The sequence below is a fragment of the Filicampus tigris genome, chromosome 13 (assembly GCF_054856515.1).
Source record: "Filicampus tigris isolate MCC_2025a chromosome 13, RoL_Ftig_1.0, whole genome shotgun sequence".
Classification (NCBI taxonomy): Eukaryota; Metazoa; Chordata; class Actinopteri; order Syngnathiformes; family Syngnathidae; genus Filicampus; species Filicampus tigris.
This window is the reverse complement of record NC_141229.1, coordinates 19,142,810-19,159,282: the sequence shown is the minus strand read 5'-3', so window position 1 is coordinate 19,159,282 and position 16,473 is coordinate 19,142,810. Positions and strand designations below refer to the sequence as shown.

Sequence of the window (16,473 nt, the reverse complement as noted above, 5' to 3'; positions counted from 1 at the left end):
TAGTTTCTAAAGAAATTATGCAGCAGGTGGCGACATTGCATCAGTAAGCGTTGAGTAGGACACTAAGCAAAAATGATTTCAATAACACTGGGGCCTGAACCTGGAGAGCGATTTGAACACCAACGGCGGAAGAATTGAAGTGACGTGCAAAGTGGCAGCCATCTTGCACCGGGAGTCTCCCGAAATTCATGACTCAGCTCATGCGGCTTGCTTTTTTGAAAACAGAAAATCAATTTGGGTTGAAAATGTTCCTTCATCACACGAATCCAATACTAATATGATATATATATGAATATATTGTTATATGAATAAAATATCTAATCCAATTCCTTAGCGATCTTATAATAAAGTAGAATTAGTTGTTGTTTATGTTGTTGTTGTTGTTGTTGTCCTTTCGGCTTTTCCCCTCAAGTTTTGCCACAGCGAATCAAGTGCACGCACGATTCGTATCATTGATTTGGCAAAGCATTTTACGCCGGATATGCCCTTCCTGACGCAACCCTATTAGCAGGGCACACACACACAGAGGTCTCTTTCTGTTTTATATACTCTCAAATTTTCGTACATGTTGGTGAAGCGTGCAACCGGGGCCACTTTTTAAACAACAATACAAAAATACATGTGGCAATGTATAGCATATAATTGAGAATTAAACAAGTTTGATTTAATTTCCTTTTTGAAATGCCGGGGACTCCCGGTTCAAGATGGCGGCTAGATCCTCACTTCCTCAAGCAGCCAAGACATGCTCTAGTGGTTATTTGTCTCCAGGAAACAAAATCCGAAAGTAGTAGAAGAAGAAGCACGTGTGATTGGCGCTTTACTGAGGGCAAGATGGCGGTGGCCGTGCGGAGCTTGCAAGACCAGATTGAAAAAGCCAAAGAAAGCTTGAAAAATGTTGATGATAATATACGTAAATTGACCGGACGAGATCCCAATGAATCCAGGTAAATGGCCCCAACTCGAACGTCGCTGTTTGTGTCCTTTCGCAATCGATTTAAACAATCACATTTAACGTTGCACACAACTGAGGGTGGGAGTGTGCTAGCGTTGTTAGTTAGCTAGCAAGCAAGCGCTCGCCCTGTGCGGCACTAGTTTCGTGTTCGCAGTCCACATTTAAGATCAAGTATGTTATTACTACTAGCGTTGTACTGCAATGATAACAAAACCACGGTGAATGCAAGTAGCATTTGAACTGTACGAGGAATCTATGTCCCTTCCGAGTGGAGGCCAGGGGTTCATTGTTTAGTAGTACTAATGGATTTGAGCGAGAACATGATTTCCATTTCGATTCAGATACGCCGCACTGACTCATATTTATCTCAATCAAACTCACACAAGCGAAACTGGTGACTTTGCCTCTTGTGTTTTCAGACCGGGCCAGCTGCGCCGGTTCGGTGGGCCTATGGCAGGCGTGGCAGTTGCTGCAATGGGAGGAGGAGGTAGAGGAAGAGGATTTAACTTGCTCAGGTAAGGCCCGAGTCACAGGACAAATAACATCTTTTGAGGAATAGACTACATGCACTAATTAATCGGGCTCATGACACTCCATCTCTTCACAAGTCCCATTTTTCATGGAACAAGTTAAATATGATCTTTGGCCAAACAATAGCAAATGTGTGTATATATATATTTTTTAAGTTCACGTCAAAATGAAATGTTACCATCGGGCAGAGATTCTGGAGAGCCTGTATAGAAAGCCTGCTTGATAGATGTTTACACACAGATCAGGGGAATTACCATAAATCAAATAGTCTGGGGTGTTAATTTTGAAATGTCAAACACCATGATACTAAGGTGTGAAATGCATTATGAAAGCATGCAATTTTCATGCAGTATTTTTTTTATTGTTGTAAATGTACTGACTGATTTAATGTATGTGATAAGCATGGCTTTTAACTTAAAGTAATTCTATTGCTATTATTTATTTGACAATATTAGTTTCCTTTTAAAATATCAGGATGTTTGTTTTTCTCAGAACATGACCAATATGGGATTTTTGGGGTTGATGCTTGAGTCTCGAGTGTTTGCATTAATGATCTGTCCGTGTTCAGACGCAGTCTCTCCGACATTGGAGGCGGTGGCCCCCCTGCCAAGCAGAGGGACATCGACGGTGCTCTGTTAAGGTGGTGCTTTATTCTGTCACATTTAACGTTTATCCCAATTTTACTTCAAAGTCACCAATGTATGCATGCGTGTTATTGTGTGCAGGCTGGCAGGCGACCAGAGGGCCAGGAGAGACGTGCGTCACGACAGCGACGCCGAGGATGATGACGATGTCAAAAAGGTGAAGCGAGTTGAAGTGCTGGCGAGACCAGATGACTGGATCATATGAAGAGAAGCCAAACTGTCTGTCTTTGAAAAAAGCCCTCAATAGTTGGTTCGCTTTTGTTTCCTTACACTTGCAGCCGGCGTTGCAGTCGTCAGTTGTAGCTACCTCCAAGGAGAGAACACGCCGGGACCTCATTCAAGATCAGACCATGGATGAGAAAGGCAAACAGAGGTGGGACCTGAGACGTTTTACACCAACTACCACTGCTAAAAATACTTAGCTCGACAAGTGCCAGCACAATGACCAACATTAAAACACACTGTATTATAGTCAGACTTTTTATCCTAATGAAATACATTTATTATTGTAAGCCACTGTAACATTATGCACTGTTTACACATAAACACTCCACTTGGATATAGAAAAATTAAAACTGGTGCAGTGTTCAATTAAAATGTATTGCACATTAAAAAAATAGTACACAATTGTACCAACCAAATGTTTGAAAGGAAACAGTTGTAAAAGATTACATGCAAATGTAGAAGGAGCCCATATACCTCTAAGTACAAGTACCCCCATCCACACTTAGAAAATCAATGAATTAATCAGTACCCAAGCAGTAGCTCTCAAGTTCAAAAAGCTTGAGTACATCATCACTCCCGCTTGTGACATTGCTTAAATATTGCTTTTTTTTTTTTTTTTTTTTTTTTTTAATCATTCAACAATACCAAATAAACGATAGTTGATTAATAAGTAGTAATGGGGGAATAAGATTTTGTCTTAACCTTCAAAGCAAAATACAGTTGTATCCGACCATTCGATTAATCAATGAAATAATCAAAAGAATAATGGATTTGACTAAATATTGGACAGTCACAGCCCTGGTCCCGTGAACGCTGTATTTCTTTTGTTTTGTGGGTCAGGAATCGGCGCATGTTTGGCCTGCTCATGGGGACTCTGCAAAAATTTAAACAGGAGTCAAATGTTTGCACAGAAAAGGTGAGTATTTTTCTTTTATTCTGTTACATAGTGAACTGACAAACTGAGTAATCCTAAATAGAAGTGTTTGCTTAATAAGTTACAAAATGTCATTATTGTATGAAAACATTTTAACTATTTGTTTTATGTAGTGTTGTTGCACGTGTATAGAATATTGTACATGGACTCTTGACCATGATTACAAATCGCACAATGGGTCTTTGGAGTTTGCACTGCTTAAACCACATAAGAAAGCTGGAAACGGCTCAAACATAAACATTCTATCAGTGATTAAACCACAGGTCAAGTGCATCTTTTACACTTATTTCATATCTGCACTGCATGTTTTCATTTTCAGCTCCTTTTCCACCCATTCTGAGTGAGTCAAAAGACCTCAACCCATTCTCTTCAAAGAACCATAAAATAGGGTTGTCCCGATCACGTTTTTTCAGGTCTGAGTCTGGTTTTTGAGATCTGTGATCTGCCGATACCTCCATCCGATAAAGTGGTGCCAATTGCATCCCCAGAAAATAAATTGTATGAAATACACAATGCATGAAAATACATTTTTGTAAAGCATCCTGCACGTTGACGTAAGGCTGGGCCGATAATTCGATATCGATATGTAGCGCGATTGACACGTGATCGATACCAATAGAAAATGCCTTCGACAAAACGTTCAATAGAAAAAAGAAAAACAAACCCGATCTCAGCATGGTGCGTGATGTAGGCAGCGCGCTTCCGCCTCCAAACATGAAGAAGAAGCGTTTAAACCAAAGAAGAAGCAGCTTTTAAACCAACGAGGAAAAATCTGTTAACTCAACGGAGCATGCTCGCGGGCCAGGCGGCCGTGCGCTATGCTCGCGTCCAGCGAGCAAGCGCCGTAACTTTGCTCAAATAAATGACCACTGGACTCAGTACAACTCTTACAATTAAATTATATTATGCATGATAACCCTATTAAAAACCCGTGGATGGAGCCATGGTGTACAAGTAGAGGAGTTCTTGTCTTTGACATGCTAGCAGTAGTTAGCCTTATCCGACACCGTCATCGCACTCAAAGTAAAATCAAGCAAGTAAAATATGAATGGACTATGGCAATAATGAGTCCGCTAAAAAGATGAAGTAGTAGTAGTAGTAGATGTTTGGTCAACGATGGTGTGTGCACTGCAAGAGAGTATTCGTTCACTTACATTTGGATGAACATTGAATGAAGGCTAATATATGTGTCAACAACTGCTTTGGGGTAGACCTAATGCAAATTTACAATGCACTGATGGAGGGCAAACTGCACACTACACTACATAACGATGTGCAAAAAACAGTTAACTGTTATTTAAAGAAAAGGTTTACAACAAAATCAATATTGACTGATAGGAAATACTTAGATTGTGACAGTTTTTCAAACATTTCTCTGCCCATCTAAGCACATTACCTTTAAAATGGAGTTTATTTCATCTTTATATCGACAGGTTTATTTCACTCTTTCATAGTTACTTTGACCTCTTATTAAACGTTAAGTATTATGTTAAAATAAAATAACCTAAATGTATTTTTCTTCGGGTCATTATTTTCAATAGTTTAAAAAAAAAAAAATTCAATATATATCGATATCGACCAATATGAAACACTTATATCGTGATATACTTTTCAGTCATATCGCCCAGCCCTACGTTGACGTGTATTATGCTTGGTGTTAACATTCTATTAGTATAAATGGCATGGCTATAGTTCATGTATTTGATGACAGTACGCTAAAAAGCCATAGAGTTTCATGAAAAAAAACAACAAAAAAAAACAATGACATAATGTTTTCAGTTCTTTCAGCACTGACCCTGGCGGTCTGGAGGGACATCATAGAACATGTTAAAGATGGATCAATGCACATTTTTAGTTGGTCAATATGTCTATTGTCATTTTACAGCTAAAAATAAGAAGAAGAAAAAAGAGAATTTTAGTTTATTTTGAGAGTGACAAAAAAGTGTGATTGGGGACATCCCTTACTGGTACCCATACTCGCATATTGCATTGATTTTTAAAATTAGAATGTATGGTAAGAATGGATTACTACTTAGAGGGTTCATACGATCATGAAAAACCTGGAAATGTTATGCAAATTGAAAATGCACTTTCCAGGCCTTCAAAAGTTGTTCAAAAAAAGAATCTCATGGATTTTTTTTGTGTGGATAATAATGATGGATGAGGCATAAATAAAATGGTTTAACGTCCGATAAAAATTGAAATAGACCCGGAAGTGCAACGTGTCACGCATTCTGTAGAAGTAACCAAAACAGCAGTTTTGGAGTGCTCCCTGCGTCTCCGACCCGCAACTCAATACAAGCACTAACAATAAAATGTCTAAAGCCAACATTGGGCCAGCTAACAAATGAAACTCCAACTAAAACCTTCTGTCAATTAAAGTGCAAATAAGCAGTTAACATGAGCATAATAGCAGGCAAGTGTGTGCGAGACACTCTCTGTCCAGAACGCTCAAGCTCATTACCTGAAAAGGCAGATATGATCGCTTTTGTCAATGAGAACGTTTTTTGAGTTTATACTGTATATTTTGCTCATCTAATGCCAAGTTGTTGTTTGGTAGCTACAAGCACCACACTAGCCCATCAGTGCAAGCTCAGTAACATGTTTGAAGTACAGTGCTTCACCTCAAAATGTATTTTTCATGTGCCTTTCAAAAATAATGCTCTCTTATAAAAGTTTAACCTTCCCCATGCCAAAAGAAAATTCATAATATTTGCAGTGAAGTTAAGAGGCCTGATATTAATACAGGGTAAATATAGCCCTGTGAGAAGTTAATCGTAAAATATTATGTTGTAAAGTTTATGGAATTCAAATAAATGGAGGAGTTCAGATTAATTATTCTAAAAATACCTGGTTAGCCCCTTTATTTATACCAGGGTTGCTCCCCCCTCCCTCCCCCAAAAAGGACACAAACCGAAAAATTGAAGGAGGTAAATGCTACTTGGACATCTTTCTTATACTTGACACATTACACTAATCCATCATTGCAGGAAAAACTAGGCAAAGGTATAATATTAATGTTTATATATATTGCCGACTGCATTTAACCGCCCCCCCCCCCCCCCCCCCCCCAAAAAAAAAAGCTAGATAAAATAAAGCAGCAAGTCAATGATTTTTCAGGATTGTGGGGCGTCCTCCGGTCTTGTATCCCACTAGAATAGATCCACCCCTGCACTGAGCAGCAGCCAAATCACATATACACATTTCGAACTATAATGAGCATTCTGTACTAAACTGATCTTAATGATACATCTCAGTGAGTGATGTGTGATTGCTTGAAAATGAGTGGGCGATGAGAGCAAACAAAAGTTTCGTTTCTAACTATTGTTCTAAGAATCCTGAATGACCGCCATGGGGTGGAGCTTAAAGCACGGTCAGAAGGGTGTAGTACCGGTACAATGCAGGCAAACGACAAATGTGCATTTTAGGCTACGGCGTGGGCCGTTAAAAATGGATGACATCTGGGCGCTCCTGATTTGAACTTTTTTTGACCCGGCCGCCTAAAAGAATTGGAATCGAAAATCGTTTGGAACCGGAATCAATGTGCGGAATTGGAACCGGAATTGTTCAAATTCAAACAACACACCCACTCTGCTCAATGAGGATTCTGAAACATACAGTGTTTATCAAAATGCCAGGAAAATGAGTCAATTTTACGTTCTTGGAAATTAAATGAAAAGTTTTGGCAGTCATAAAAAACTATTGCTAAAAAAGTGTTTGAACCCTGTACTTACAGTATCATCACACTTTGGTGCATGTCAGAAAAGCAACTATAAAATTTTTTTTTTAATGTGTCCATTTTGTGAGCTTGCAAATAAATAAACAAATTGTTAAAACTATCCATTTTTTTTTTCTCCTCACAGCAAAAGCGGCGCTCTGAAATCGAGCAGAAGCTCGAGGTTCAGGCTGAGGTTGAGAAGAAGAAGTTGGAGAGCGAGAAGCGAGAGTTGTTTGAAGAGAGGAGAGCCAGACAGACTGAGCTGAGACTACTCGAACAGAAAGTGGAATTGGCTCAGTTGGTAAGATAAATCATCTCGTATCAGAAATGAGAAGAGTTATATTTTGTATTCCCTTAGATGATGGGTGCGCAACCTTTTTTCACCCAAGATCAAATTTTTGACCAGCTCACGCACCCGCGGGCATACACGCGCACATATGCGCACATAAGCACACATATGCATACACACACAACGAGATGAGCAGTAGCAATAATGGACCCTAACATGAATGAAACTGAAAAATAAACCAAATACAAGGCAGGTAGATCTCTGACTTTGAAATAAATATATAAAATCATTGCCTATCTTAGAGTCAGCTCATACAGCGACCAATCATGGCTCAGCTTCAGAAAACAGGTGAGCCGTGATTGGCTGTTACCTGAGCAACTGTGATGTCATTTTCAGTCGACAGAAGTGACAAAAAGGCCACCCCCGGAGATGGCTAAAAATAGGTAGATTTTGCTACTTAACTCATATTGCACAAATGCAATATTAATCAGAATGCCGTGTTTAGACTAGTCAAGACACAGAACATATTATTGCAAAGAAAATTGTTGGGTTGACTTCCACTTTAACTCATTCACTGCTATTGACAAATGTACTTGTCTTTTCGCAATCCAGCCATTCAATCCCAGGAATTTATTATTTTTTTCAAACGTTTGGGTAAAAGAGGGTCTGAAAATGTCTGTCAGTGAATGAGTTAAAAAGCTAGTCACTTTTGACTGACAAATGACAGAAGTGTTGTTGTTATCCTTTCGGCTTTTCCCCTCGGGGGTCGGCACAGCGAATCAAGTGCACGCTCGATTCGCATCATTGATTGCACACACACAGGCATTATCACTGAGCGGGAATCGATCCCACGCTGCCCGCACCCAACTCGGGCGCGTGTACCACTACACTATCAGTGACACAAATGACAGAATTGTATACATACAAAAGTTGAGGTATGGTAGTAGTTTACATTACTTTTTAGCTACGCCGAATCATACAGATAGCTGTATGCCATATTTTTGGTCTCAAGTAGTTGAAGCTTACGCCAAATATTAGAAGCAACTTTTAATAAAATACAGGTACAGTTGTTCACCACTGCAAACTACAACCACAGAGATAGGTGAGGCTCGGACGGTGGCAGTCAAAACTGAGCATTACTGTCCATACGGTTTGGTGGGACCTGCTACCTGCTGTAGCTCTCATATTCGAAAATAATAAACAAGTCAGAATACTAACAAATTGTCTAGCTACAGCTGTTTGGACGTCCAGCTTGTAAACGTAACTACATTGTGTGACATGTTCTCCTTTGTGCGCACGCAGCAAGAGGAGTGGACCAGCCACAACAACCATCTGGTGAAATTCATTCGCACCAAAACCAGGCCGCACATCTTCTACCGACCTGGGAAAATGTGCACCGCCACCCAGAAACTCCTCGATGAATCCACCAAGAAACTAAATGGTCAGATGGAGTTCTTTGAAGTTGGCGTCATTGTCTGGTGTACAGTTTTGGTTGGTGAAAAGTGATGTTGGCGTGTCTTTGAACAGCTGTGTTTGAAGAGCGGCGTGAGGCATTCACGGAACACATCAACAAGATGGAGTCCCGACCACGGCGACAGCTAAACCGCGACCAGGACGGCAACTCCACGGCGACAGGGAAGGACCACTCGGCGGAGGGTAAGCCAGCAGGTCAGGTAGACAAGGTGACAGGTAACAAGAGGGCTGCACGCATGGAGGAAGATGAGGAGGATGAGGAGGAGGATCAGGAAGAGGAGGAGGAGAAAGAGAAGGGGGCGGGTGGGCAACAGGGGGAGGCTAGAGAGCTCACAGGGAAAGTAGATCTAGAGGAAGGGGGGGATAGCAGGGAAGGCTTAAATGAGGATGAGGGGATGGAGTTTGAGGAAGCGGGGAATGGGCAAAAGGAAGGCGAGGAGAAGACACAGGTGTGTGAGGAAAAAGATGAGGGGGCGCGGCCAGGGTCAGAAGAGAAGGAGGTGGAGGCAGGCAAAGAGCAGGGGGACGGAAATAAGATGGAGCAGGATGAAGACAGTAAAGAGGGCCCGTCGGACCTGGAAACGGAAAAGACTGAGATCGCCTCTCCGTGTGAACCGACCGCGAGCCAACAAGAGGTGGCGAGCAGCGCTCAGCTCAGCCTCCCAAACCCAAAGCCAAACCCAAAGCCAAACCCGGAGGAAGCGGCAGCGGCAGCATCCTTGCCTGAGCCCCACGTGGCCTCTGCGGCCTCAACATCGGAAATGGCGCCCAACGCTGCGGGGCAGGAGCCGGCGGCTCCTACTACCGAGCCTCACGATTCCGGCGGCCAGAAGCCGGCCGAGCAAAATCAACCCGGGGACGAGTCGGCCGTCAAGCCTCAGCCCGAGTCACAGGACGCCCCGAGTGGCCCGACCGCGCTTCTCAAGGAGCAGAAAGAAGGCGCGAGGGGGAGGAAGAAGGCAAAGGAGTCGAAGAAGGGCCGCAGCTCCTCTTCCTCCTCCTCCGGCTCCTCCTCCAGCGGAAGCTCTTCGTCTTCATCAAGCCGCTCGTCCTCCTCGTCCTCCTCCTCGACCTCCTCCTCCAGCAGTCGAAGTCGCAGTCGGGACACCGGCAAGCGCAGTAAGAGGCCGTCAGGCAAGGACAAGAAGAAAGGAGAGAGGAGTCACAGCAAGAAAGGAGGGAGTAGTGGAGGAGGAGGAGGAGGCAGGGATGCCAAGGAAGGGAGGAAGAGAAAGAGCGATGAAGGCAGGAGCAGGTCATCCCGCAGCGATAGAGAGCATAAAGACAGAGAGAGGAAGGACAAAAGACGCTAAACCGGGTCCCATTTTATTTTGTCCCCTAAAGAAGCTTGTAACTGCGGGGCAACCGCGTGGAACCTAATCGCACATCCGATATCAAATTTGTTTTTTAAGCACCCATCACAGCACCATTCAATATAAATTGAGATTTGGCCATAGTAAAACTAAACTGATTTTATAACACAAGAAAATGTAACAGTCTTACAATACAGAACAGCTCGGTTGTCTTTAATTGGACCCATTTTCGGATCTTATGAAAGATGGATCTTAGTTTTCTTTTGCTCGTGTAATGATAAGACGAAGAAGTTTTCTGTCCTCCATGTCACTATGCCAATGACACGTATATCACACACTGGTTGTCTTCAATTGTTGTGACTACTGTCACTTGATCCATGTCATGGTTGTCGTATGTGATTTTTTTGGTTTTTCAAAATGTTTTTCATTGTTTTGTATCAGCCAACCCGCTTCAAATTAAAGTTGTTAAATTAGCAACTGTGTGCTCTTTCTTAAATGTTATTACAAATATGTAATATTGTTAGCCACATTAGCAATTATGCTAAGTAATTTTTTTTGGGTCCCAATTGTGATACCACAACAACTTTCCACTCCTTCCACTGCTGCATCAACCTGCCTTTCTTCCTATGTCATTGGCCAGTCACCACATTTAGAATTCAAAAGCACCATCTGCCCAAGTCAATTTTGAAGCTACAAACAATACGGCATTCAAGGATGAGAAACAGTCTTCGGCTGTCCACAAGTGAAGCATTTGAGCTACTCTTTGATTCATTTTCATCTGGTAAGCATTCATTAAGTTTCTTAAATTTTCCAGACAGGAAGTATAATTTCAGTCATTTAACTCATTCACTGCCAGGCATTTTCAGACTCTTTTACCCTAACATTTGAAAAAAATATATAAGTTCTGGCATTGAATGGCTGGACTGTGAAAAGACAAGTAAATGGCGGTGAATGAGTTAAATGGAATACGAACTTTGTATTTAAACCCGATTTTTTGCTAGGGAAGACTTGCAAATACTGCTGTTTCTTTTAAAAACTGTGTTTTTGATGAGGAAAATATTAGCTTGTATTTTCAATTTTATCAATTTGTTTTGGAGAATCCCTTCATTAGCGGTCACCTTACTGTGGTGAAGGGGTTTGCGTGTCCCAATGATCCTAGGAGCTAAGTTGTCTGGGGCTTTATGCCCCTGGCAGGGTCGCCCATGGCAAACAGGTCCCATGTGAGGCTCAGAGACCCCTTATGATGATTTAAAAAACAAAACAAACTTTGGTCCCTTGCCCAGATGCAGGTCACTGGGGCCCCTCTCACTGGAGGTGGGGATTGCTGGCAAACGCCTGGTGGCCGGGCCTGCACTCGTGGGGCCCGGTCAGACACAGCCTGAAAAGTTCTGGGCATCAGCAAAAGGCAGGGACCCAGGTGGCTCAGCTTCAATAAACAGGTCAGCCGCGGACACACTTAAGTCCACCCCCTCATTTGAATAACACTTTCTTCTGCATTGCAGGGCCAAAATTGCCAAAATCAAAAATAAATAATTGTGAAAAAATATATATAATTGAAAAAAAAAAAAAAAAAATCTAAATATGAACAAAAAACATATAATACAAAATAAAAGTAAAAATACATACAAAAAACATTTTTTAAAAATAGCTAAATAAATGTGGGTATAAATACAAAAATAAATATTACCTATATTTTATATTTTCAAATTATATTTTCTTCAAGTGGTTGCACGAAATATCTGGATTAAGATACATTTTTAAGTAGACTATACATCTACTAAACAAATGTATCTTGATCCAGATGATTTTATTTTGTGCAATCACCTGACGAAAGATAATTGCGTAAATTCAACCATCGTATTTTTCAGTGTACCCCGATGAGATTAAGCCGAGGTCTTAATGTTTTATATTTCATCGGCTGTTAAATGCGCTTCTCCAGCGCGAGATTGCACGTAAATGAAATATATTAATAGGTGGAAGCAAGCAGTTTTCCCCTGTTGTTATTGTGATTGCAAAGGACTTGAAACTTCCACATATATTGACCCGAGCAGCAGTGTTCTCCCACACCCCTCCCTTGTTGCCATGGTGACTCAGCGAATCGGCGCTCCTTTCATGCTGTCTTTTCATAGTTGTGGTGCATGCGCTTAAACTCCAGGTGAAGATACTTTAAATTGAGTAAACTGTTTCAAATCAGCTGTTCTGGAACCGAAAACTCAAGAGTGTAATATCTCAGAGTAGATCAAGTCAGACTTGAGGATTAGACTCAGAGTTTGATGAACCTGCTTTGTGAAACCTTTTTAGTCTGTCTTTTAAATAATTTATTTTACTCTATTAATTTAGGACTTTAATTTTGTTTACCTAATTTTACTGTTTTTTTTTTAGTTCTTAGCTTCTTTCATTGTTTCATCTTTATCTTTGTTGTTTTTAGTTTTTTTTATTTTATTATTTATTTATTTAAAGCTTTTAGCGCCAGTGTTTCCTCATTTGGTGGCTCGCCTTCTCATGGTGGGCCTCCTCTTGGAGGCTCCTTAGGCCTCTGCACAATGTGTAGGGTCTACCCAGGTTAATCTGGGCTGGGCCTCCAGACCTTTCTACTAGTCAGTCAAGGTGGATGCGATTATTGGGTTCTTAAAAAAAGCTGCGCCATTTGAGGCTTGTGCTGATGAATGGGCGGTCCGAAAAATTGGTGCTCTTACAATCTGTCTAAAAATTCTAACTAAGATATATGCTCTTTATTAGGGTGTATCCATTTGATGAAAATGTATTGTAATTGGTTAAATAGGAATGTCTAAAATATGTATTTTTGTTTGTTTTTTGCCGTAGCTATTCGTCCCGTAACATTTGTGTTGATGACATAGCTGATAGATTCTGTATATTACACCACTTTTTGAAGGTGTTTGTTGAATTGCACCAAACATCCAGTGACCAATGTTTAATTCATCTTGCATTCATTCAGAGTACAAAATTCTGTGAACTCACAGTTCACTGCTCATGATGATGATAATAACCAAGAGACTCATTATGGTCTGACAGCTGCATTACTTCATCAACAGGATGTATGTGGTCCACTTGTCCACATTGTGGATTTTTTTCCCCCTTTCTTTTTAGAGTAACTTGACTGCAGCTTTCTGGTCGTCATGGTGGGATGGATCCATTTCTCATCCGTAATGTCCACAAAAAAAAAAACAACAAAAAAAACTTTCACTCCGGCTGGTCTGCCAGGTCGTTCTGCTCAAAGTATCTACCGGCACATAAAAACAAGTGAGCATTAGTTGATCATTAACTTCAAGGATGGCTTTTGTCATAAGATGAAAAACACTGGCCAATTGCTTATTTCACTCATCAGTAAGATGAAGATACTTAGAAAAGCCACATTCACCCTCCTTCAATAACAATCTCCAGAATCACAAAGATGTGCTACCTTGCAACCAAACAGACGAGAAGATTGAGGGCAGGCAAGTTGTCATCGTCCTGACTGGCCTACAGAAGAAAGCAGGTCAGACAAGTAAGTCAACAGTGTCATTTTGACACAAGTCCAACTGAGCACCCACATTTGGTCCATCCAAAGAGCCGCGGTACAGCTTACCAGCTTGCTACGCAGCTGAGCACATCTCCTTGCCAACTGCCTGATTGAAGAATGTGCTTCAGGCAGCAATGGCTTCTCCAAGCAGGCCAACAGCGCATACAACCAGCGGCCCTATGACATGGAGGTGAAAATACATTTGGAAAAACATCTTCACACACTGGAAACTGTAAGTTATTCAATGCATTGAGTGTGAAATGAGTAGCGGAGAAACATTTGTGCTACATATTCAAGCGAGTTACTGTCATTAGGGATGGCCGGGTACCAAAAGCAAGTATCGGTAGTGGGTCGATTATTTCTGAAGGCTGCTGATAACTGTCAGCGATACTTATGGCGCCCTCGTGGTCATTCTACTCTCGGGATGTAAATGGAATGCACGGCTGACAGACTTTTTTTTTATTTTTATATGAATTGTATCCTTGTCAAAACTTTCCTATGCCCATTAAGGTGAGATTTCTTTATATTACTCAATCTTCTCAATCTTACTCAATCTTCTGCGACAGAGTATCGTTTTTTTTTTTTTCAAACTCCCTAAAAATCCTGATTGTGTAAACCCTCATTCAGTGTATCGGAAGGCCAAGAAAAAAATGTGTGTTGTTCATACAGTATGTTGCATGTCTCACAGTGGCACGCAATCGAAGCACGAGGCCAACTCACCAACTGGGGGACAAAGTCTCTTTCTTCAAACCAACTGATCAGAATGTCCAACACTGTCAGCACGGTGGACTGCAGACAAAGCAAACACGTGTTGATCCTGAATGGAAGCGACGCTGGATTTGACTGGATTGGAGCAAACCTACCTGGCTGAGTCGGCTGACGATGCTCAGGAAGGGTGGGAATCCAACCTGAACAACAATATTGCTACTAGAGTTGAATTGATTATATGCAGAAGAATCCTAATCTTATTTAGTACAACCTTGCTGTAGTCCAGCCCTGCCTCTGCATCGGCATCTGTGTGAGAGGACAACGTCCCTTCATAGACCAGCTCTCCTAAACAAAACGTCTTCCAACCTTCCTCGTCTGCTTGCTTTGGCTGCGGATTAACAAACACACACATACATGACATCCATTAAGCGTATCACAAACAAAAAGCTGAAATTATCGACATAGTTCTCACCATTAAGACATTGTCATCAAGAGAGTGGCTGCTCCAGTGCTGTCTGTTCTTTGTGATACTCTGCGAGCAAAGTGCAGAAAAGGTCAGAACCATTTCACAATGAGGATCCATATTTAAGTATGGACACCATACTTTGTTATTTTTAATCACCTGTCTGACATCAGAAAAATTGCTGACTTGCCTCTGTTGCCAGTCTAGGCTGGGAGAGAAACCAGCTGGGGCAGCATGGCACTCTGCCACCTGTAACACATTCCATGCTCACGTCATTCAAAGAGTATTATCTGCTAATGGAACAAAAATCACATTTATCAATCAATCAATTCTCCTCAGTCAAGAAGCAGCACATTAAAGTAGCGGCGTACTCTCGACTTCAAACCAACAGAAAAAAGCATGGAGAGTCTCTGTCGCCAGAATGAACAGTTGCTGTATGTAGAACAACCTCAAAATATCCACAACCTCTCCTTTTTTGTGTGCTTGCGTCCCATCTTTGTTGCATTCTGATTCTTCCCAAGCAATCCTGCCATGTTTTTGTTGGTCAAATAAATAAATAAATAAATAAATAAATAAATAATATGTGGCACCTCAAAACCTGATGCAGCGTGCTGGTATATGTGCAGTGCACAATCACACGGTGTGCATTTTTTTCCACAACGTTCCTTTCTTGTCACTTGGTGTGTGGCGATCATCTATCCAATTTTTCTTAATTTCAAAAAGATATATTATCTTTGTTCAATGGATCAGTTTCCTGTGACTGACACATGTATGTAAATTTAGAAAAGGACCATTGAAGCACATGAATCAAAAAATTTAAAATAAATAAAAGCACATCTCACTCACTGATATGTTGACAGTTTGTTGCTTCTTTAACTTCCTGGGGTCAATCTGAGCAACCACCACTTCTGGACACAACGCTGCCTCTAACCTGATGGGAAAAAGACATGCATCGTGCATGAGCATGCTAGAACATACATGGCCCTTAAGATGATATCAAGCAATGCTCCAATAGATTCCCATACTACATACCACAACGACAAGGGTGCACTAGTTACAAGTAATTTTTTGGCCCCACTTCTCTAAGACATAAGCACTAGTTGAATGACTTGGGCGCACTACTAGAACTGTTACATGTTACAAGTGAGGTAAAACTGCACCTGTGCAATAGCTGACAACTGTATGCTACTAGTAGTACTAGTGACATAAAAATCAACTAGCACTTCACTAGTAGTAACAACACAGAATGCTTCACTCAAGTAGTAACAAATAGTTACCTAGTCGTTCTACTATTGCACATTATTCATTTTAATTTATGAATGTAAACCAAAAGTAGAGTTTCATGTGGGCATACTGGACTTGTCGAAGATACTCTTGGGGGTTTCTTGGCGGACCATCCAGGTTTAGAACCGCTGCTGAAGTGTCTCCACACTCAACAGGCAGCAGCCGCGGCATTAAATCCTCCACGTCGGACTTCATGTTATGTGACTACGTATACTAACACGTATATCGAACCTTTAAACGTGCGAGGCTGTTAATGCTCCGGGGAAGAAAATAAATTTTGTCTTTCACAGGCGTAGTAGTCAAAATTATTTAATCAAGGACGCCATCTTTCCGTCACGCGCGATGTGATGACGTAATCGTCCTGCGCGCTGTTTAGCGTTATACGATAACACACGTCACGTGTGTCGTCATTGTCCGGA

The 16,473-nt window shown here is 41.3% G+C and overlaps 2 protein-coding genes and 1 long non-coding RNA gene across 5 annotated transcripts; 2 read left to right on the top strand and 1 right to left on the bottom strand.

The window, feature by feature from the left end:
• The first annotated feature begins 734 nt into the window (after window positions 1-734).
• Window positions 735-10,556, top strand: pnn (pinin, desmosome associated protein). Its single transcript, XM_086049639.1, has 9 exons — window positions 735-944; window positions 1,372-1,467; window positions 2,052-2,123; window positions 2,209-2,284; window positions 2,406-2,500; window positions 3,193-3,268; window positions 7,150-7,305; window positions 8,596-8,734; window positions 8,821-10,556. Exons 1-9 carry the CDS (start codon window positions 832-834, stop codon window positions 10,077-10,079), a joined length of 2,082 nt encoding a protein of 693 aa, XP_085905765.1. The 5' UTR covers window positions 735-831; the 3' UTR covers window positions 10,080-10,556.
• Window positions 10,557-12,996: 2,440 nt separating this feature from the next.
• On the bottom strand, window positions 12,997-16,418 carry gemin2 (gem (nuclear organelle) associated protein 2). 2 transcript variants are annotated; one of them, XM_086049641.1, is made up of 10 exons: window positions 16,125-16,418; window positions 15,617-15,701; window positions 14,930-15,019; window positions 14,780-14,839; window positions 14,579-14,695; window positions 14,463-14,507; window positions 14,320-14,388; window positions 13,666-13,776; window positions 13,501-13,559; window positions 12,997-13,320 (listed from the first exon to the last, which is right to left on the bottom strand). In XM_086049641.1, exons 1-10 carry the CDS (start codon window positions 16,247-16,249, stop codon window positions 13,281-13,283), a joined length of 801 nt encoding a protein of 266 aa, XP_085905767.1. In that variant the 5' UTR covers window positions 16,250-16,418; the 3' UTR covers window positions 12,997-13,280. The 2 variants fall into 2 exon arrangements, with proteins under 2 accessions (XP_085905767.1, XP_085905768.1); XM_086049642.1 differs by having other exon boundaries at window positions 16,048-16,192.
• On the top strand, window positions 13,192-15,598 carry LOC147137848 (uncharacterized). Of its 2 annotated transcripts, none has more exons than XR_015089318.1 (3): window positions 13,192-13,340; window positions 13,482-13,831; window positions 14,288-15,598. It is a non-coding gene; the product is annotated as an uncharacterized LOC147137848 (long non-coding RNA). The 2 variants fall into 2 exon arrangements; XR_015089319.1 differs by having other exon boundaries at window positions 13,235-13,575; window positions 13,648-13,831; window positions 14,288-15,596.
• Window positions 16,419-16,473: the final 55 nt, after the last annotated feature.